This window comes from Drosophila ficusphila, unplaced genomic scaffold, assembly GCF_018152265.1.
Source record: "Drosophila ficusphila isolate 14025-0441.05 unplaced genomic scaffold, ASM1815226v1 contig_414, whole genome shotgun sequence".
NCBI classification, from domain to species: domain Eukaryota; kingdom Metazoa; phylum Arthropoda; class Insecta; order Diptera; family Drosophilidae; genus Drosophila; species Drosophila ficusphila.
Genome location: NW_025064328.1, coordinates 414,614 through 436,861, shown reverse-complemented (window position 1 = coordinate 436,861; position 22,248 = coordinate 414,614). Strand labels below are relative to the sequence as shown.

General features: G+C 40.0%; 2 protein-coding genes across 4 annotated transcripts in view; one reads left to right on the top strand and one right to left on the bottom strand.

Annotated features, from left to right (window-relative positions):
• LOC108095217 (5-hydroxytryptamine receptor 2A) overlaps window positions 1–22,248 on the top strand; it is a 57,666-nt gene that overhangs the window by 21,653 nt on the left and 13,765 nt on the right. For 2 of the 3 annotated variants that reach the window (XM_017196232.2, XM_017196231.2), the window contains exons 2-5: window positions 3,008–3,677; window positions 4,099–4,797; window positions 7,696–7,829; window positions 10,430–10,539. In XM_017196232.2, the coding sequence (XP_017051721.1) occupies window positions 3,653–3,677; window positions 4,099–4,797; window positions 7,696–7,829; window positions 10,430–10,539 (968 nt within the window). In that variant the 5' untranslated portion in view covers window positions 3,008–3,652. Of the gene's footprint in view, window positions 1–3,007; window positions 3,678–4,098; window positions 4,798–7,695; window positions 7,830–10,429; window positions 10,540–22,248 lie in introns of those variants that run through there. The other variant, XM_017196233.1, reaches the window with a different exon arrangement.
• On the bottom strand, window positions 8,107–10,300 carry LOC108095101. Its single transcript, XM_017196039.1, has 2 exons — window positions 9,576–10,300; window positions 8,107–9,249 (listed from the first exon to the last, which is right to left on the bottom strand). Exons 1-2 carry the CDS (start codon window positions 10,224–10,226, stop codon window positions 8,107–8,109), a joined length of 1,794 nt encoding a protein of 597 aa, XP_017051528.1. The 5' UTR covers window positions 10,227–10,300.

The following is a 22,248-nucleotide window of genomic DNA, read 5'->3' as shown; positions in this document are numbered from 1 at the left end:
GAGGGTGGCTTGAAAAGTTCTGACAGAGAAGGTTAATTTGAATGTAGTTGTGGTACCCACATGCTGATATTGTTTGGTACATTGCAATTTATATTGTAAAAGGGAAACATTATACAAAATGAGAAAAAAAAATCGATCAAAAAAGGAATAATAAACTAATGATCAGTTTGTAAAATATTCGAATAACCAATTCAACAAGGTAAACCACTAATAAATTGGATAAAAATAACCAAAGTTGTAGGTTTAGCAGTGCACGGATCTGGTTATTTTCCTGCTAATCTATTTTTTCAAATTTGATTTTCACTTGCAAGTCCCCAATAATTACCAAATTTTTAAAACTTATTGAATGGTTTGGACTTGCAACTTATGCCACAACCCTCTCGTTTTAGTTATTTACTTGATTTATGACTTGGTGGGGTAAACAACCAAGGCAAAAAGAACGAGTGCCTGGGAACGGTTACCCAGCAAAAGGCGGCATCCACAACTATTGCATAGATAGGCAATTTTCGTAATTGCTGCGATGCGGATGCGAATGCGAATGAGTGGGTGGATCGGGGGGCGTGTAATGGGGATGGGGGGATGACATGGTCAGGGGCAGAGTGCGGTGAACCAAAGTTGATTTATAGCCGTGTGCGTCCTGTGCCGCTGCTTCAAAGGACACACTGCATAAATATGCGATAAGCCCGACAATAAAAAGCGAGTGACATTCCCACACACTCAAACTCGCACTCTCACATCGCTGACACGAACATAGATACAGAAACAGTTGGCATACACTTGCATAATGTATGCAGGCGACTGCCGGACAAGTTGCGAACCGCAACAAGTGCACTCAACATGGCCAAAAGGGGGGAGTGGCAAGAAGGGGATATGGAAAGGGAAGGGGGAGGGGCAAGGGGCGGGATCATACAGGTGCGGCTGGGTGTGCATTTAAGCGACATGTGTCGTCTTCACACTCAACTGCACTTCAAACGAACTCACCTCACGTAACCAAGTCCTAAACTCTGCGCCAACTACAGTGAATGCTGCCTAACCAACGTTGCTAACAATATATATAAAATATAAAATAAAAAAAGGTTTTAATATTTCATCCTATTTTAACTTATAATTTTTATGCTTTGCCTTTTTAATAAACGCTTCTCATTAAAAACCTTCTCTCTTGAGTCTGTTTATCCTTTAAAGTTTCCGTCCAATTATCTTTGAGCAAATTTTAATTATGAAGGTTTGATTTTTGTTTGAAAGGTTTTTAAAAAGTTTGACTTAGAAAAGTTTACCCGTAGCCACCTTGAACTGAAGTGGACTGGCATAAACTTCCGCATTAAATCGACTTTGAACTTGAAAGCGTTAGTTACACGGCCACTCGGAAAAGCGCATGCTGGCATTTGAAGGTTATTATGGCCGGAACTTTCTGAACGCACCTTGAACGAAGGCTTTTCTCTACACAGAAACCCCAGGTTGTTGCGTAATAAGGCCTCTTTGCTCCTCGCCTTCACAAAGTGATGAAAGAGGAGTTTCTTTTGTAGTTCTTCTCTTTTTTTGGAAAATTGCACTCACAGGCTGCCTTTGAAACGAAGGCTTAAAAGCATATATGTCAGAAAAAAGGTAATGCAAGTGGCTGCTAATAAAGTCAGGTGGAAATTCAAAAGGACAAGTAAGGATTCAAAAACTCTCAAGTACCAACAGTTTTTTCCTTGCAACAATTCCATAGAAAGGAAAGTAGACAAGTAAAATGTTTTTTAAACGTAAAGTACAGAAGTTTTCCATTCCAAAAAATGTTGGCAAAATTCTCCAAATACCCCTTTTCTTTAAACAATAAAACAAAGTACGATTTATAATATTGGGGTCCTGTTGTCAGATTTCATTCTTGTCTATCTTCTTTTATTTCTCCTCAAGGCTAGAAGAAGCCATATCATAGAGTTGGCAATATTCCTACTGCTGACCTAGAGTACGATCCTGGGACCAGGACTATAAACTCCATTGGCATTAAACATGCAACATTCTCGCTTTGGGTTTTATGGCGCCGCAATGTGTACTATAAGCATACACAACACCCACACACAGTTGTGGGTAAAATATTTTTCTACAAAAATACAACTAGAAACTTGAAATAATATTTTATTCTGCAGAACTAGTGAACCAATTAATATTATAATTACTTATCCAAAAAGCAAAAAAATACCCCTCTCTAACCCTAAACTCTTAAATAATATAAATAATTAATTGCAACAAAGACAAAACTGAGAAAGTTAAATATTAACTATTCAGCTCTTTAACACTGTTTTCATACTAAACTATAATACTTATATTTTTATTAGCAACTCATTTAATTACTAACATGTTGACCGTAGTTGTAAGCATACACTTGTAACTAAAAGCGATGACATTTTACCAGGACGGCTTCGCTCCTGGGTATTTTCCTTTCTTGCTCTTATTTTTATGCGTTTTAAATTTATTTTGCTGCCGCTGTCGCAACATGGGGACAATGAGTGGGGAGGAGGGGAAAAGCGGGGGGCGGAAGAAGAGAGGAGCCGTTGGCAATGGCGCCTGTCGCACGCACGCAAAACTTCCGCCAGTCACACACACACACACTTGAACACATTTACGCATACGAGTTCATGTGTGTGTGTGTGTATGGCCTGGGGCATAAAAAAAGGAAAAAGGAAAATAAAGAAAACAGCGCTTGGCTTGCCAGTCTTCATATTTATTTATCGTGCCAAGTGATTCTGTGTAATTGCAGAAATTGCGTTAAATTATTTAACAAGCGGGCGCAGCAGCAGCATTTCAAATTCATTTACACTTCACGCACATTGGGGAGAGGAAATTGAATACAATAAATTTCGCAGCCAAAAATGCCACAGACCTGCAGGAAATTATTTTCCACCAAACACAGGGGAGACAGCAAACAAACAAAAAAATGGGCAGCCACAGAAATTCAATTTGCTATTTATTAGCTAGTATTAGTAATCTGTGTACGAAAATTGATTGTATAATTGTGTTTTTATTGCAGAGTGCATACACCAGAAGGCAATCGGATGCGAAATTTACTTCAAGGATATGAAAATAGCACATCAAATGGGCCATAAACACACGACAGCAAACGGAAGAGCTTAAATAAACCAAAAAGAGTACAAAACAGCAGCAGCAGAAGCAACAAAGCCAAGTCGGCAACAATCAACAGCACAAAAGCAACACACTGCCAAAGAGAAATCTACCAAAGAAAAAAAAAGCAAAAAAAAAAAAAAAAAACACTGCACAAATAAGGGGAAGTCGGAAAGAAAAGTGAAAGCCAAAAGCCGAAATTGTAAACGCTCCATGTAAACACTTGAAAGCTCGTTAGGATAATACATCCTGCCCGGCACCAAGCACACGCTGGCACAAAAAAAAAAAATAGAAAGAAAGGGCAGCGCGGAGAAAGTAGGGAAAGTGTCACCATGCGCCGTCCCGCGTGTCTGAGTGGCCGCCAGCTGAAACAACGGCACCACGCCCACGAGCACCCGCCCACCCACACAGACACACACATGCGCCAGCAGGCCATTGCCATTGCCATTGCCGTTGCATAGTCGCGCTTCCGTTTCCGTCTACTCCTCATTTCCGCTGCGGCTGCAATTAAGCGAAGCAGAGCATCCCGAAAAACACACCGAATATCCACAAAATGGCGCACGAGACCAGCTTTAATGGTAGGTATCCATGGAAATTCTGGCAAATGGGCCATTAAATAGACATTTTATTTCAAGCTAAATTTGTGAGTCCTTAAGTGGCGAAAATGTGTTTCAACAACAATTAAGAGCAAAAACCCTTGCTTAACTATTTAGTGAATGTATTCAAATTCGTTAGTATTCCAGATAAAATATTTCATTTTATTATTTAAGTTTAAAGTATCGATCCATTTGCCTAAATCCACTTTCTTTTTATATACAATTAATAAACAGAAGAATGAGTAAAGCTTAAATTAAATACTACTCTTAGGGCATTTTTGGATTCAAGCAATTGATTTTCTTAAAGCAAGCTTTTTAATATTTATAAATATTTTCTTATTTTACTAAAGGCAGAATAAAAGCACCCCATTATATCAAATTCTATTTCTTTTTTTACAATCAGATGCGCTCGACTACATTTACATAGCGAACAGCGTAAACGACAGGGCCTTTCTGATAGCCGAACCACATCCGGAGCAGCAGGGCCTCGATGGCCGGGAGCAGGACGAGGAGGAGGAGGAGCAGCAGCTGGAGGACATGGCGGTCACGGAGGACGTCCAGCTGGAGGACACCAATAACAACAACAGCGACCGCTACTACAGTTCGGGTAAGAGACGCGGGAATTTCATTAGTTCCCTGGCGCTGAAACCACCGCCCACCGATGCCAGCACCACCACCACCACCGGTTCCCCATTGGCCACCGCCGCTCTGGCAGCAGCCGCTGCAAGTGCCTCGGTGGCAGCAGCGGCTGCCAGGATAACGGCCAAGGCGGCACACCGGGCCCTGACGAGCAAACAGGACGCAGGATCTGCGCCGGCATCCTCGCCAGCCCTTCAACTGATCGACATGGACAATAACTACACGAATGTGGCCGTTGGCCTCGGGGCCATGCTCCTCAACGACACGCTCCTCCTCGAGGGCAACGATACCAGCTTGTTCGGTGAGATGATGTCGAATCGCAGTGGCCAGCTGGATCTGGCCAACGGAAGTTCGGGCCTTAATTTGACCACCAGCAAGGTGGCCGAGGATGATTTCACGCAGCTGCTGCGAATGGCCGTCACATCGGTGCTGCTCGGCCTGATGATACTGGTAACCATAATTGGTGAGTACTCACTGAAAATCGAACAAATAAGACCTACACTCGAAAAATAAAATGAGTAAAGTAAACCAATATTTTAAAATGGCCCTGTCCTTATGTTAAAGGAAAACATATTTTTTATCCTAAAACCTCTGGCAGTTATTATTATTACTATACAAAATCTTTTAAACGTTCACTGCTCATAATTTTTTTAAGTAACTTAATAAGCGATTCCAAAACCCAAATCTAAGCTTAAATACCATTAGCTTTGTTTCTGAAAATAATCATTTATTTTATAATATTTTAAACTAATTAAACCTTGACTTCTAAACTCATTTGAAATATTATTTTGAGTGTAAGCCAAAGCCCAAACATAGACATAATTATTTCAGACCTCATCCCGGCCGAAAGCCCCCAAAGTAAATTCCTCGAATGCCAGTCTCAGGCACGCGCCTGCTGCCTGCCTCCAAATCCGTGGGGAATATGGCAAACAATTCAATAAGGAGGACCCAGGGGGAGTCGAGGAGGCGGGGCCGTCGGCTTCAGTTGTAGATAATAAAATACGCGTAACTGATATTTATGATACTGGCAGGGCATTTTATATTATTTATTATTGTTGTTATTATGGCTCAGATGCTGAAGCAGCAGCAAAAGCAGCAGCAGCAGCAGTAGCAGTAGCAACATCAGCTCAGTCTCAGTTATTAATAAGGCAGCTCAATGACGAGGAACGAAAACCGGAATGGGCGGGGCGTTCGCATTGGGAACAAGAATGAGAACGAGAACAAAAGTGGGAAAGGGGCCGTCTTTTGTTGTTGGCTACATTCATTACACGCATTTAGCCATAAATCCGATGGCAAACAAACCGGCATCCATCTAGGCAAAGACATGCCGCATTAAAATTGACAGTCAATCAATCAATCACAGTTCCCCGCCCATCGCATTCCAATTCCAGCGCAAAACTTTATGTTCACGTTGTAAAATCCAAAACAAAATGTATAAAAATCAGGCAGTAACAAATGAAAATGAGGCGGCAAGGAGGCTAAATAAGCAAAGCAGCCGGCTGAAATTGATTTCATTAAATTAAGTAGATTTCATTTCATCTCATTTCATTTAAAACGTCCAACAGCCAAACAGCACAAAAGTCAAGAGGCAAATAAAAATAACGAGCGCTGAAAAGTATGCTACGATTCTTAACTTCACTCCCAAAGGATCCGAGCTGATTTCCGCCCAAAGCCATTCACATGTCTCGCTTCCTCTCACTTTGTTTTCATTTTGATTTCCTACTAATTTCTGTTTATTTAGTTTTTCCTCTTCCGCCGGTCCTTTCTTTCTTTCCCAGCGATTCTGTCCCATTCCGCCTTTTAGTTTTCCTTTCCTTTTCGCTGAGCTTGTCTCGCTTTTGAACTTCTGCAGTTTTCGTCGCCGTCCAAGTGGGACGGCACCAGCATTTAGCATTTAAAAAGAAAATGCTAATGAGTCTTAATGCTAATTTTAGCAAGATTGCTTCACGCTTTTGGCCACTGTGTGCTGCACAGAAGAATATAAAAAGTATCCGGAACGAAATGTCGACCGTGGGGAATGCCTAAAAATATACGAATTCAATGGTAATATTTTTTGACCCACTTGTTATTCGTTTTAAAACTGATTCGGTTGGAACTTTAAGGGTAGCAATTATTTATTTTTGAACAAAATTGAGAAAATAGATTTGGGTTAAGTTTTTGAATTAAATGGTGATTTAAATTTTTAAGGCACTATGTGAGTAGAAAAAAGTTTAAGAATTTTGATTTATTATAATCTAGTAAATTACAATCTATGTTAGTCGTAAACGAAAGTACATTTAAGTATGTTATAGTTTTATTCCAGTCGTTTTTGGTTTAATTTTATTATAACCAATAATAAAATCACCAATATAAATCAACTTGATAACATTCAACTTGTTTTGTTTATCTTTCACTTAGTGTATACCTTTCCTTTTAAATATACCTTTTGGCGATTTAAGAACAAAAAATTGTAAAGCCTGAAACCATTTTGGGACGCAGTGAGTTGACCCGTGAGAGGACACTACGTGGAACTCAAAAACGCAAACAGCTGGCAGGCATGAGGCTTGTCTACTTGCCTTCACTTTGACACTCAAGTATCTAATTGCATGCGCCTTGCAAGTATGTGTGTCTGTGTCTGTATCTGTGTTTGTGTCTCCAGGCAGGTGGTTTGAGCGCGTGCAAGCCCTCCTGCCGTCGACTGTCGGCGGATTCAATGCCACAAATTGCATGTCTCGCACCTGTAGTGGCTGGGCTTTCTTTTGCAGCCTCAAGTGCGCCACAAGTAGTCGGTGACAGTGGCGGAAAAGCGACGGCGGAGGTAGTGAAAAAGTAGAGAAAAGTCAAGAAAAATAAGCGCACCGGCAGACATCAAAGGTGGTAGTTTCCCATACCCCCTTTCCTCCCCTCAAATCCCCACGAGAGCTCAACCCCCCAACGTCAATTTCACACCCTTCGTCCTGATACTGCGGGCTTTTGGCAAAGTTTACGACAGCGCGATTAGCTCATGTCGTTTATTTTGGCTTTTGTGAACTTTGTCTTTGTCTGCCAGCTCTGTTCGAGTGCAACTGGAATTGCAACAGTGCAATGCTGGGAGACAAGCTTAATAAGATTCCCATTTCATTGGTCGCCCCGCTCTCGGCCATCCGAGGAAGTTTGCCAATTCCGAAAAACTTTATCTGTTCCGCTGCGGTTCTTGGTTTCGTTTCGTTTCATTTTCAGTCATCAGCTGCAGCTCGACTTGAATCGAAAACTTTTTGTCTCGAGTCAATTTTCGCAATTAGGCTGCCGAAAGCCCGACAACACAAAAACCAAAACCCAACACCCAACACCCAATTCGATTTGCGCTCTTCATTTGATTAAGTTCAACCTTCGATCATTGCAGGCAATGTCTTTGTCATCGCGGCCATTATCCTTGAGCGGAATCTGCAGAACGTGGCCAACTATCTGGTGGCCTCGTTGGCCGTCGCCGATCTCTTCGTGGCTTGTCTAGTGATGCCCCTGGGAGCCGTTTACGAGGTGAGTAGAAGGTGTCCAAGAAAACAATGGTGGTGCAGGGATTTATTAAACATTTAACCACGAACAAGCAAACACAAGCATCCATTAGTAGAGCAAATATCTCCGTGCACATTTATTCAATAAATATTTTTGTTGCTGTGGCACAATAGCAGACATTTAAAACACATAAAGTATCTAAGGTAACATTCAATGAGTTAAAACTTGTAGCTTACACCAAACTGAGTTATTTCTTCAGGATATTAACAGTTTTACATATTTTATTCCCTCAAAACATATTTTACTTCCAATATATTTTCAAAAGCACTTCCATAACAAAAACTATTACGCTGAAAGTCAAGAGAGAAACATAAATTTTAAATATTGCTGCATAAAATTCAAATGTAAGAGGTTTGAAACTCCTTTCAGTATCCAATGGCAATGATTTCAAGTTTCCTAACTCACGGACCTTATCGAAACTCATTTGTAGCCATTTATGTGGGAGTCCGGACTCATAAACACTTAAAAAGTATTCCATAAAGACGAACTTTAGCGGCGACCTTGGAGAAATAGGAATTCGCATCTGGTGGGTTTTTGAGCAGAGTTCCTCGCCGGCGATCATGAGGGGTTTGTTATTCATTCGCTCTTGATAAAGTTGTAACAAGTTCCAGTTCGGCGTTCGTATTGCATAGGCATAGCTTTCGTTCAAGCTAGTGACATGGTTAAACATAGTCGACTGATTTACAACGACTACAAGATCCAGGAGCGAACTGAGGACCACGTCATTTTCAAAGGCCTGTAGAACAGATGAATCGTCTGTCATAATTTTGAGGCCACTCGCTCGAAACGTTTCCGCATTTGTGATCTCAGGCTCAAAAATACCGGTTGTAAGGGAGGTTGAAAATACGGAAATATTTGCACTTATGAGTAGTCCAACGAAGAAGAATATTATTACTTCCAAAATCTTTTCCGACAACGGCATTCGATTCAACTGCGCGGCGGGAACAGGAATTCCTAGGTAAAAACGAAAGGTGCTCAAAAGTGAATGAAAAAAATCTCTTCGACGATAGCCGAAGTACTTGACCAGAAAGATGCCCAAACATGAAAACATAAAAATCCTTTGAGCTTTTTGGGGAAAACCCCTTTCTACAAATCTGTGCAAAGGAATCCGTCTTCGATTCGAAACTACCAGGCAAATCCTTGAGTAAGCCACCACTGGACTATACTTAAGGCTGGAGTTGTCCACCAAATTGGCTATCACATCCACGGGCTGATCACTTGGCCTCAAGGAAATGTCGTCCTCGTATTTCTGCCGTCCCGGCATCACAATAATATCCATGGTGACATTTAGGTGGCGCATGAACTCAACCATCATCAATCCAGTGGTTCCGGACAAACTAATATTGCCACCGCCAGTCACATCTGCTTGTTCCGATGAGTTGTACTGCAAAAAAATCATTTTAGTGTTGTAGTATATAATACGTATATAATACAACTTACAAGTGACTCCCGTTTAACACAAACATGTTAAATTGCACATTATTTTGGTATTTTAGCATAATTATATGTAAGAGTTTAAAAAAACATATTTATGACGTATTTATTTGATAAATTTTCTGATTCTTTCCATACATTATTTTGGGAGAAGGCTTTTATTTTATGTATATTAATTAAATTGTTTTATACCAAAAATAAATTAATTTAAACGGAAACCATTTAAAATTTTCTAAACTGAGCCTTATAAAAAAAAAAAATAAAATTCACACTTACCCAAAAAATTGATGGGAAATCATTAACAACCTGAAGGAGAAACCTGTGGTTATCCCGTCGGATTGCTGTCGATAGGGTGGTTGAAAGGTCGACTGGACTGGTATGCACACCTCCCAAATAATAGTAGGACCACAATTCCAACTCAGACTCGCCGCGAATAATGATCATTGCCCGATCAAACCACAGATCCCAGCAAAGCTCGAAAAACTTTTGAATGGATTCCTTCTCAAATCTTTTTTCCACATCCAGCGGAGCGTAGATAAATATAAAGACCTTTTCGATATGACGAAGTTCCGGGTCATCGAGAGCGGCGAGTGTTGGATCATCGAAGCCAGTGAAGAGAACTACCGCCAACATTTCGGCAAATAGATATCGGTGTTTAACCGGTCCAAGATCAGATCCAACGCAATAAATGGGCAATGAAAACTCATCCATAAGTAGTTGTTGAACTGAAGGCCTCTGATCAAAGTGACCCGTATACAGAATAATGCTGTTAATTCCCATGTCCTCCTGCATTTGCTTTGCCAGATCGAACAATAAACTTATTTCGGGGTCCAGTTTGTGGTCCACTTCTGCGACTGGAACCTGAAGTTGGCTGCCAGCCAGGAGGCCAAGGAAAATTAAGTTCCGTATGCAGAGACGAGTCGCCATGGCTCCTTTTCAACTTTGACCCAAACTGAGCTGAGTTGACCCTTTTTAAAGCCTCGCAACCCTTGTTTGCTTTGTTATTAGAAGCCATTACATTTTACACTCCACACTTTGGGAGCATCAAATTTAATAAGCCATCAACTTTTATTGTCTATTTGACTAACCAGCTTTATGGCCACCCACTCCTCTCTTTTCATGCGCCATAGATCAGCCAAGGTTGGATACTTGGCCCGGAGTTATGCGATATCTGGACCTCGTGCGATGTCCTCTGCTGCACAGCCTCGATTTTGCATTTGGTGGCTATTGCCGTGGATCGGTAAGTAATTACTTAGCCACCCCTCGTTCTCAGTTCTTGATAAATTGCCCCAGAAGTCTGCTTGTAAGTGGCGTGTAAGACAAGGCGAGTGGAACCCCTCCCCGAATATATATAATATATAGATGTATCCGCAGTTATCTATGTGAAAATGTGGCAGCTTGTGTTTGAGTTAAGCGAATCAATCAATCAAGTTTTTAACATGTCAAATCTCTTTACAAATCCAGTAATGTACTGAAAAAAATAAACCTAAAGCTGGTAAATATCTTGTAGCAAAACCACAAGCCGAATGACGAATGCTCTGCAATCGCAGAGCTATTTGTCATTAAAGAAAGTGCCCCATTTATGGAGACTCATGCATGAAGTTCAAAGACACTTGAGGTTTCTCCGCAGTTTCTGTTTCCCATTTCCTCCTTTTTTCCCGCACTCAACTGCCATCCGATGGCTATATCAATTTAAAATACATATATTCTCTGCCCTGGCATATGGTAACCATACACATATGGGAACATGGCTGGCTGCATGCCATCAATCAATTTGCAGCAAACATTTCAATCAATCGATTAAAAAACAGAACGCAAAACGGCAAACAACAAAGAGTAAAAGTGGGGGCAGTGAAAAACGAATTGCATTATTCACTTGGAAAAAGCAGTGGGGTGGTGGCACTATGAACTCGTTGTCGATTCGAATGTCAATTTTATTGTCAAGCATCCAATGCCAGCTAATTTTCGTGCACTTGCCGCCAGTGACAATGGCAGTGGAAAAATGTTTTCCACCGCAGCGGAAAATGTAAGGAGGGGAGAGAAGGAAAAACGCTGGTGTGGAAATATAGTTGTCCTGGCTGGCAGTTTTATGGCCACTTAGCTGCAAGATTGGTGCAATTTTCCAATCGGCCCACACGGCGTGTACGTAATGCAGTTCGAATTGCTGCGACCCATGACACTTTGGCCTGTTGTGTGTTTAATGAACACTCAAATGCAAAGGCCGGAAACCAGTCACTCCCACTTCCCTTTCCACGGTCCAATAGTATACCTCACCCCCAAGGACATAGTAATTTCCAAATTGTTTGCTGCACTTGACCGGGTAATTCCGTTTTATTAGGAACAGGGCTGCGAGCCGCGGGTTTCCAGCTGCCGTTGGCCAATTCCCGCATGAGCTGAAATTATATGGTCGCATTAATTGGCTAGGCTGAGGGTCGATGCGGGCCAATTATTTGGCGGTTTCAATAAGAGCGACCGACCTGCCAACCGAGCCATAAATAATGCAAATCGCTTTCTTTACCGCTGCAATGTGGCGTATACGCAATATGCGGGGAGCAGCTTATTAAAATTCGACCGGGAGCAGGCAAAGAAAAAATGTGTCAATACGTCAATAGTATAATGCTCTCAAATAATCTAAACATTATTTGATAAAATAAATACAATACAAATTAAAAAAATATATTTTTAAGTTGGAGAACTAAATATGTAGGTATTTATAATTTTTCATGTTTCAATTCAAATTTTTTTCTCTGTAGAAAAGCAAATAGAAGAACTGTTGTTTGTATTTCTGACTAATTAATGCATTAAAATGACTCGAAACGGTGACGCATCTGTGAAATATGTTTAGAAACACTAAGTGGCATTTAAATTAAATTAAACTTCAATCAAATGTGCTTTCAAAAACTATCATTTTGAGCGTGGGCGGGGAACTGGTCTTCGGTCAGGTACAAAAGAAAAAAAAACCCCGAAAATTCCCGTTGATGCCCTGTGATGTGGCTGTCAATTGGCAAATTGAAGTGCTGGCTCCGCAAATTGCCTGTCAATAAACAAAGCCAAGTGATGCTTAGATTTCGCATGCATATCAATCAGCCGAAGCCCGGGCTTTAACATTCCGGCACTTCAGCAGAAAGAACGTCCCTATCGTTGGCACCTCGAAAAACGCCACTCGCCTGTCAGCTGGACACCGAAAAGAATGCCCAAGTCCCACTTCACATTATGATTGTACTCGTACTCCACTCGTATATCTATCTATACGTTGGACCAGGACCAATGGACCAATTCCATTTCTGGTCGCAAAAGTATGCAAATGACGAGGCATGACAGCAGCGTTGATGATTCGCCCGAGTGCCAAATCATCGTCAAGATAAAGGACCCCCAACTCAGGACCAGACTTTTGGGATGAAGATGACTCGCTTCCGGCTTCGGAGTTGGGGGAAACAATTACCCGAGCGAGGACTTAGGGGCACATTTTATTTGTTAGTTGTCACTAGATATTTAAAATGGAAAGACTTTGTTTTATCACCAAATGAAATGAAAATTAATGTGCTTTTAAGCAAGCAGCAGGCGCTTCCTGCAGGACGAAACGAGATGGGAGCAGTGCATTAATAAATTAAGTTTGTCAAATGGTCCCCGACTCAGGGCGCCCAAACAGGATGATAAATAGTTGCCGACATTCGACTATAATAATATTTGCAAGTATTTGCCGTTAGGACGGCCAAATCGTTGACAATGCGTTGCCGGAACGGAGGGGAGAAATGGTTAACATTTTCCGAGTTCATTTTCCATGTCAGTAATTTTTAAGCAATTAAGACAAAGTGCCAACAGTATTTACAGAATCTGGAGATCGGAGGGGTTACCGAAGGGCGAGTGGCAAATAAAACAAAGAAGGCGAAAAGGAGGAGCGGCTGAACTGAACAGCAATGCCAGGGAATTTTTCCTTTTAGTATTTGCTAGCACAATAAGGCCTATAGGTACACAGAAAAACAGAAACATTAACGAGTACATAAGGAATGCATAAATACGATTGGATATCCTTTTCACTTTCAACAAATTGTTTGCTCACTCATTATTTTACAATTAGGTAAATATAAAATAAGTTTTATTTATCAAAGTTATATTCTACAATTATTATCTTTTCTTATAAAATTTTATTATCCAACATGCACAATCAAAACTGCTAGTGGAAACATTAGCTTAGACTTTGTGAAATAACAAATTTGAACTTCCAAAATTTTTCTGAGTGTAATAAAAGCAACCGAAAACTGGGAGACCGCGCCGGCAAATGGCGCCCGGACATTAATCTTCATGGCACTGACCCAACGTTTCGGCCGATCCTGCCGAATTCTGTTGGCCGCCGGAATATATGCACATATAGAACAGGCCCTCGTGCACACACACACTTATACACTCATACACTCCACGCTCGATGTGCATAAATTTTATGGTCTGCATGCGGCTGACGTCATTATTAGTGGCAGCACACGAAACCAACTACAACGGCAACGGCAACGGCCTCACCGAATGATAAATGCCTCGCGGCTTTGCCTTCCACGTTGGTGGAAACCATTTAAATGGCAAGTTCTCGCAGCGGCCCAAAAGGCGGCTTCATCTTCTCCACACCCGAACCCAGATCATGGCACTATTCCGATTGCTGACTGCTAACCGCATTGACCAACAGTTTGTCGGCCATGTTGCTGCCGCTTTCGTGTTGCTCGTTCGCATCGCTGCTCATGTTGCTCGTATCGTTGCTACTGTTGTTGTTGCTGCTGTTGTTTTTGCTGCTGCTGCTGTTCACACATTTATGACATATTCAATTAAATTTCAATTAAGTTTACATAGTTTTTGTAAATATTTAACAATTTAGCACTTAAAACGTAATTACATGTTCATATTCGCTTCCATCGACGATGCTGCGGACTCCGAGTTGCCATCCTCGCAGTAATCGTCGATGTTGCTCTTGTTGTTGCCACACTCTAACCACAACTACGGTACAACAATAACGATAAAAACTACAACTGACACTGCGACCACTTCGTCCCATGTGCTGTGTGCCATGTGTAATTGTAATTGCTGTTGTCAGACGATTATTTTTTTGTTCGGCTTGGTCGAAAGCCAAGCACTGAATCGAAAAAAATCTGAAAATGGGAAGTGGTTAACATTTTCATGTAGCCGAATTTCCGGTCCAAGCAGGTTAACAATTTACTTAACTTAAAGGCTTTTCTGTATTAGATTTTATTAATAATAAACCACTTTCTTCTAATATGTTAAGGAAATTGCTTTCAAAGGAAATTACTTTTATATCCGAAATAGATTTTAAACGAATTAAATTTGCAAATATGTTTTAAAATACTATTAAACTTTTTTTTTAATTCCGCTGTTTTTGCTAATCGGTTTTAGGCATTTTAGTTAATGTTATTCAATTTGCCTCTAGGTAGTCATGTGGAATTTTTCTAGCTAATATTTTGATTCACTTAGGGCAAATGAGAAAACTTTTCGCCGCCACTGTGCACGCTCGGCTAAGTGCAAATGCACATTGTACTTATTTTACATAATTTTCATGCTGTCGCGTTGCGTTTTAGGCAATGGCTTCCGTACGCCAACCACCTCTGAACCCTTAACCCCTAAACCCCCACCTCTTAACCCTTGCAACCGCATTACCGCAACTTTCATGGACGGTGTGAAGAGAAGGGGCAACTTTTGTAATTGCACAAATGTTGGAACAATTTTTGGGACAACGGTAGCGGTCGGGCGGCGGACAAGCTCAGCTCAGCTGGCAGATTAGGGATTGGCCAGAACAAAAGCATAACCTTAATTAAATTGGCAGTTAAACAAACGCGTTTAACAGTATAATTAGTTTTCCTGGCCAACAGAGATTGAGACAAAGAGGTTGGCAACATGCAGTGACTACGCTTCATTTGCTTTACACATTTAATGTGTGTTATGTGTAATGTGTGTCTCTTCTCAAATGTTTAATGAGACAAAGTAGCAAGCTGGCGACGCAACACAGGGGCAATAACAACACAAACGGCAAAAGCCGAGGCAAACAAACGGAAAATCAACCGAGCAATAAAACCGGATATGTTACTAAGACATTTACGTTATCTCCTAATGCCTGAAACACTAAAACAAACCTACACATGCACAGGAAAAAAATAGGATACTTATAAAAATATTGAAATGGTTTTACAGTATTAGTACTCAGAAAATGTATTAATTATAAATGCAATATTTTAGGAATGTGATTACCAAGTATCAAAAATCTGTCCTATCAAAACTCATTTATTTTATTATGGGGTTTAATTATTTCAAACAAGTACACAAGTAATAAAAGCCATGTTCAATTGTTTAAATTCTTTCTGTGCACTCATGTGTATATGTGTTTTAAGATTGTATTAGTGTTACAACGACATTTGCAATGAGGTGTTTGTGACATTTAAAGCTGGGACTTCCTTTCTCCCCCACTCTCTTCTCTCCTTCTGATGAACTTGCAAACAGAGTCAAGTTCATAAAACAAACAAACCGAAATGGCTTTAAGTGCTGCCTTACGTGTGTGCGTGATTGCATGTGTATGCGTCAGTCTGTGTGTGTGTAAATTAGGGGCTTATTCCATCTCGATTAGAAGGGCTTGACATTATTCTAATGATTTATGCATTCGAGTGGCAACATCACAAAATGCCTCAATCAATATTTCCCAGCAAACACACGGCCATAAATGACCAATGTGTGTGTGTGTGTGTGCTTGGGAAACTCTTAATTATGCCTGGAGTTCGGCTTTTAAAGCTAAATGAAAGAATCGATTGCTGGCTTTTTGGGGCTGCTCAAATAACAACAAATTATTTGGCAATAACGAACGAAGTCGATTTCCAGTTCTGGGCAACTGTTTCCTCAATTTAATTGATTCTGCATCCGTTTCTGGAGAACTTTTCAAACGAAATGTCAGAGCAATTAGAAGACAAACTGCAAGAGACCGCAGAGTGTGTGTGTTTTCAACAATTTTATGAATATTTCCATTTAAACTGGCAAACCACGAAACCAAAATGGAGAGGGATACTGAGTGAGACACAGAAGCAAAACCCAAACAACCGCAGCCAAGATGAATTACAATTCTATAACTGTCACTGTGCGGCTAACCCCAAAAGTGCGTAATTTCAATTTGGCCAAGTTCTCTCGTTCGTTTCCACGTTTTTGCTTGTTTCGGCGCATAAATCAAAATAATGGCTACCCTGGGATGATTAATCAGTGCGAAGAGTAAATTGAATTTCGAATAAATCAAATCAAATAAAGGAAAAGTAAAAGGAAAAGCCAAGGGGGAAAGGCCACCTTGAAGGCGTGACCGAAGATAAATTAAAATTTTACAGTTAAATTAAAAGGCCAACCGAAGAGCAAATGCATTAGAGAACTACCAAAAAGCCTTTTCATTTTACTTTTGCCAGAGTTGCATTGAAAACTTTGTGGTTTTTATTAAGATATAAGTTACTGTGTGCGTTTGCGTTTGTATTTATTTTTGAGTTTAGCCCAGTTTGCCAAGCTAGCCATGTGATTAATGGTCGGTTTTCTGGGGCTCCTCTCGCACAAAACTTGTCCGGATTCAGGGGAAAACTTTGCCCGAAACCACAAGGACTTTCCCGGAACCGTAGCATGGCCAAAGCGAAACTCGAAGGCAAATAGCCAACTGAACGGGCCAAGAAGCCATCCAACCAGCCAGTCAGCCAACTGGTTAATTCATTGTTGCCCCTTGAACACGAAATTCCATTGAATCCCACCCGCTGATCCCCGAAGGAAACATGGAAATCCACTTTGTCAAGACTTTTGTCTTTGAATTGAACCCGGGGAAATGGTTTTCTAATTAGGGATTACATTTTCTCCTGACCCTCGGCGACCCTTGCCACATTGTTGCACCAGAAGCATTCAGCATGCAACATGCAAATTGCCGCATAATTATGCAAACCGGATTCAGGCGACGTCCGAGTAACGTCGACGATTAGGCTTATTAAATATAATTAAGTGGCCGCTCCGCGAAGTCTTTAGCCCGAGCACCGTAAACCTAATGGGCCACACAATTATGCAAATCGTTTGAATATGTTAAAACCTGTAATGGGCTTAACTTAACTTAATGGTCTAGAGCGATGGAATAATAAATTTAATGGCGGTTTTATTGATTTAAAACTATTTTCAACAAGTTTTTTGGTCTATTAAACTCAATTTAGCATAAAATATCCGTCATTATTTGGTAACAGAGAATTACTGTGATTACCTTTATGCAGCTATTAGCTATTTTTACAAAAATAATTTTTAGTTATTCAGAAATTGCACATTCTTGAAAATTGCTAGCTTAAACAGGAAGTTTATTTCGATCTGGGGTCCTGATTCCCAGGGCATTTTATGCTAAGCTTTTGGACGGGTGCATGCACCCAATTCAATGCAATGCAAATGAAAATGCGAAAAATAGACACACACACTGGAATAAAAAAAAGAAAAACAAGAGAAAAGCAAAGATTCAGACACGCATAAGGATTCGCAGGAAGCGCAGCAGGGCAGCCAGACAGTAATCAGCACACTTGGATGCACCCCACAAGCGCAAGGAGCCCAAGGATTCGCGGCGTTCAGGAGGCAGATGGAGGCAGGGGATTCCTTCTCGGGGAGCAGCCAGCAGACTCTGCCTGTCCTTTGTTTTCTTCTTGTAATTTACATAAGTTTTTCATGTGCCCAACGTCTTTTGTCTGCATGTGTGTGTAAGAGTCGTAAATTACAATTGCTTGCCTCCCTTTGGGGCACGCATAGGTTACGCACGTAACTCACACACACACTCGCACAGATGAGGACAAAAAAATAGTATATTACGTTTCTACTAACGTTAAGAGAGTTAATTACTAATGACATAAAGCATTGAGAAATATATAAATATAAATAATTTCGTTTCATTTGCTATATATATTTTTTCAAATCTGGTTTGTTTTTCACAACATTTTCTCGTGTCATAGGATTTAAAATAAATTTAAACAAAGGAGAAAATAATAATAGCTTTAAGTGACATTTGTCCGACCTCTTTTGTACCCAGACTAGGTTGAAGAAAGGGTCCTGTAATCAAAAAAAAGACGCATCCTGCACCAGCTGTGCAGCAACTAGAAAACTTTTACCGTGGCCCAGCACAATGTTTTATGGATAATTCCTGTTGCGTTTATTAAAAGAATAAACCAAAACTTGCCGCTGTTCTTTCTACTACTACGTACTATATGGGAAATTAACCGAGCTGAGAGAGAAAGTAGGAAACGGAAAGAGATGTAAAAGTTTATAAAGTATATATTTCAATAAGAATTTCAGACCGGAGGCGACGCAACAAGCACTTTGGCCTGCAATATTAAATTGTGCTGGCCAAAAAGAGCACTTCACTAGCAGAATGCGGTAATGCCGGCTGTCCATTTTCCCTGGAACTTGGCCACGTAAGCACGTTTTAAATTGAATTTCGCTGTGGGCCGGCAGCTTGTCAGCATAAGCGTCTCACTGAAAACCGGCGACCAGAGAAATGTGCCATCAAAACGAGGCCGAGTGGCAGTAATCCTTACGAGAAACAAAGCTACAACGAAAACGGAATAAGAGGAAGAAAGGAATTCAGGATGGAAAATTCCGTAGAGTAAACTTAACACCTCCAGTGGTCACATTAAATAAAATAATTAATTTGAACATTACTCATATTCCACTTTACTGCTCCAGTGCTTTTCATTATTTGGGTAAAATAAAAGAAATTTATTTAATTTTACATCTCATTAAAAAAAAAACTGATTAATCAGCAATCGCTCGACACTTTGTCTAATTTCCATATTAAATGCAAACGATGGCAACCTGAATGCACAATTTTTGCATGAAGAAACTGATAATACTAATTAGGAAAATTAATTTTTTATGTGCAAACCTAAAGGGCAATTATTTCAACAAATTTAACATTAATGTAGTTGTGGCCATTAATCTTCTTTTAAAGGTAAATACACACTATTTGTTTTTTTAAACACCAAGAATTTATTTGCCTTCAACTGCAAAATTCAACATATATATTTCATGTAGATCGATTAATGGCCTCCGCTGGCGTTAAAGAGTTTAATTACGAACCAGTTGGTTTCAAAAGAAACACAATATTTGAAAGAAAAAATAGGAAACCTATCCCTATCTATTGTTTACTCTAGCCATTGTTAAATGGGAAAGGGAGCAAGTAGTTTTGCAAAAATTTAATCATGCCACAGATGCCGCAGGGCTTAGAACAAAACAAAACTATTACCAGCACATGTGAGCCCATCAAGCCAACAATTTTCCGTTGTTCACAAAACAAAAACTCGACGACCAAAATGGGGCAGCCGCAGGTGAATAAAATCAACTTTTTGTTTATGCTTTTGTTTTTTATTCCCCGCTGTACGCTGAGCTGATTTCGAATGTAATGCAATCGATTAGCTGAGGGGAGACATCGATGAAATGAAAGCAAAAACCCCTTTTATATACGCAGAGAAAAAAATAAAAATAAAGCCATAAAGCATTATAAGCAAACAGCGGGCGACAGGCATCAAAAATGCATTGAAATGGGAATAGCAAAAAACACCATGAAGCGATCCATTGCGTAGATAAATATTGACTGTCACCACTTGACAATATATAAAATTTCAATTAATTATGGACAGCTTAAAAAGCCAATCGCGCTGCCTTTTGTTTTAAATGGATTTGTATTAATGAGTTTGTGGCCTGGTGGAAAATAATTTTCATTGCGCTCAACGGGAATTATTTATGGGATGATGATGGGAGAAAAGCTCTTTATGTTGTACATAATATAGCAAATAATTGAATTATTTTGCGCTCTAACTCTAAACAGATTTTCTAAAAAAAAGAGAGTGCAAAGTGATACTGCAAAAGATTAACCTACTCTAAAACATATTTTGCCAATTTATAAAATGGCATATGTAAAAAAATGCTGTGCACAGTGGGTTAAAAAACCCCATCACGCTTCACTTAAAAAGCACTCCCTCTACCATTTGTCGTTTTTCAATTTTCTCGTTTTAGGCAGCCATAAGAGTAATGACTTTCTTGTGTGCTAGGCGCGCAATTTTTAAATGCATTAAAAAGTGTTACACTCGAGTGCCGCACATTTATCACACACTTCGGCCCGAAAAAAAACATACTCAGGCATAGACGGGGCATAATGGAAAAATCACATTTAAATTGTTTGGCTCACAAATAAATTGTTATAATTCATCACTCAACTTAAGTTAGCGACAAACGTCGTCAGATACTCTCGCAAATTGATTGACTTCTATTCAATTGAATTTTAACGGCAGACGGAGCCGGTGGGCATATTTCATTCTATAACAAATTATTATCCGCTGCTCGTATGAGTTATATAAATTGCAAAACGGCAATACTTTGACGAAAGCATGACAGACACTTTATTAGGTTTCGCTATTAATTTGCATGGATTTTTCATTACGCATGCACGGCGTACACTGCGTTCTTTTGAAAAAGCCTCTTTCGGGAAAGTTAAAAAAGGAAACAAATACATAGATATATATTCACGCGGCGCACTGACAGCGAAATCACAAATTTCCATTAATTTTAAGCAGTCAATCAAAATTGCCGACTTGAAGTCGATTATATTATGCTAATGAATTCGGGGAGGAGAAGGCTGGCGGACTCTGAAGTTGTCCTAGACAGAGGGCACTCCGAAATGTACTGGAAGTAACCCCAGAAAATCAGTTTCATTCCAGGCAAAAGTCACCGGCCATCAGCAGTCGTCATGATTTATTGTTATTTATTATTTGCGCGGCCCACATGGCGTATGCGTGATGTAGGGGAGTCAGAAGGAATGGTTGATATAATACAGTGATCGGCTTATGTTTATCTTTTATATAACAATATAATTTAATGCAGATTTAGTCTGCGGAATTCCCGCAATTAAGTGACACATAATTGCTTTCACGCAGCACCATTAACAAATATTTATAAAGCTGTCATTTAAGTGCTCAATTGTAGACAAATTAAATTATGCTCTATGGCCGAAAGGGCACTCCACAACGGTTTACCCTTGCCACATACATATAGATCCCATCTATGGCTCATTTCGAGTGCTTAGTCAACTCATTTAATTGTTGATTTCAACTTACACGAGCGCACACACGAACGGGTAGACTTTCTCTGCCTTCTCGTCGAGGCAAAATAATATTTGTTTATGCAAATTGCATTTAATTAATACATAAACATGTGTTTGCCGTGGCTCCTGTCGATGTTAATGTTGTTTTTGCCTGCCACTTAAAGCTCTGCGGTCAGAGCGCGGTATCACGGTATCAGAAAATAAAGGAAACTGGAGCCATCGCTTGTTGGCATATGAGCAATTTTGGAAACTTGCGGTTTCTCGACGCTAATTCCCACAAGCCACAACACAGATGAGACATTTTTCTACGCTACAGAGCACTTTAAATTATGATAAAACAAACAAGTAATTAAGGATTCTGCTTTATACTCGAACCAACAATCTGAGGTGTTTGTTTTCTACCCTCATTTATCTAAATTTATTCGATAGGTCTTAAAGTATGAAAAACTTTAAAATATAATCCTATCCGTTTTGGTTGCTGTGTGAACACCATGGCTATTAGCAATTTAATGGCAGCATCATCAGCAGAAAGAGCACATTATACACAACGCTTCCAGAATAGTTCAACATATATAGCCTTTTTATATGTGTTCAAGTGTGTTAGAGACCACGTAACGTTTTAAAAACTCGTTTAGGAATGTTGTTCGGCGCAAACCAAATGGGAAACTAGTTTACAGACAAGCAGAGAAAGAAACAAGCGAATAGAAAATGCTCTCACCTCAGCCAGACAGCCATGAACAAAAATAGCCACTTCTAACACAATTTAAGCCAAAAAAGCTGGGATTAAATGGGCCAAAAGTAAAACCAAACACAGCTGAATGTGAGCTG

Bases quoted from the DNA above. Each gene is read 5' to 3' on its own strand.
- LOC108095101 (XM_017196039.1), bottom strand. From the start codon at position 10,226: ATGGCGACTCGTCTCTGCATACGGAACTTAATTTTCCTTGGCCTCCTG. The intron at 9,250-9,575 runs GTAAGTGTGAAT...ATTTTTTTGCAG, and splicing joins ATTTCCCATCAATTTTTTGG to TACAACTCATCGGAACAAGC.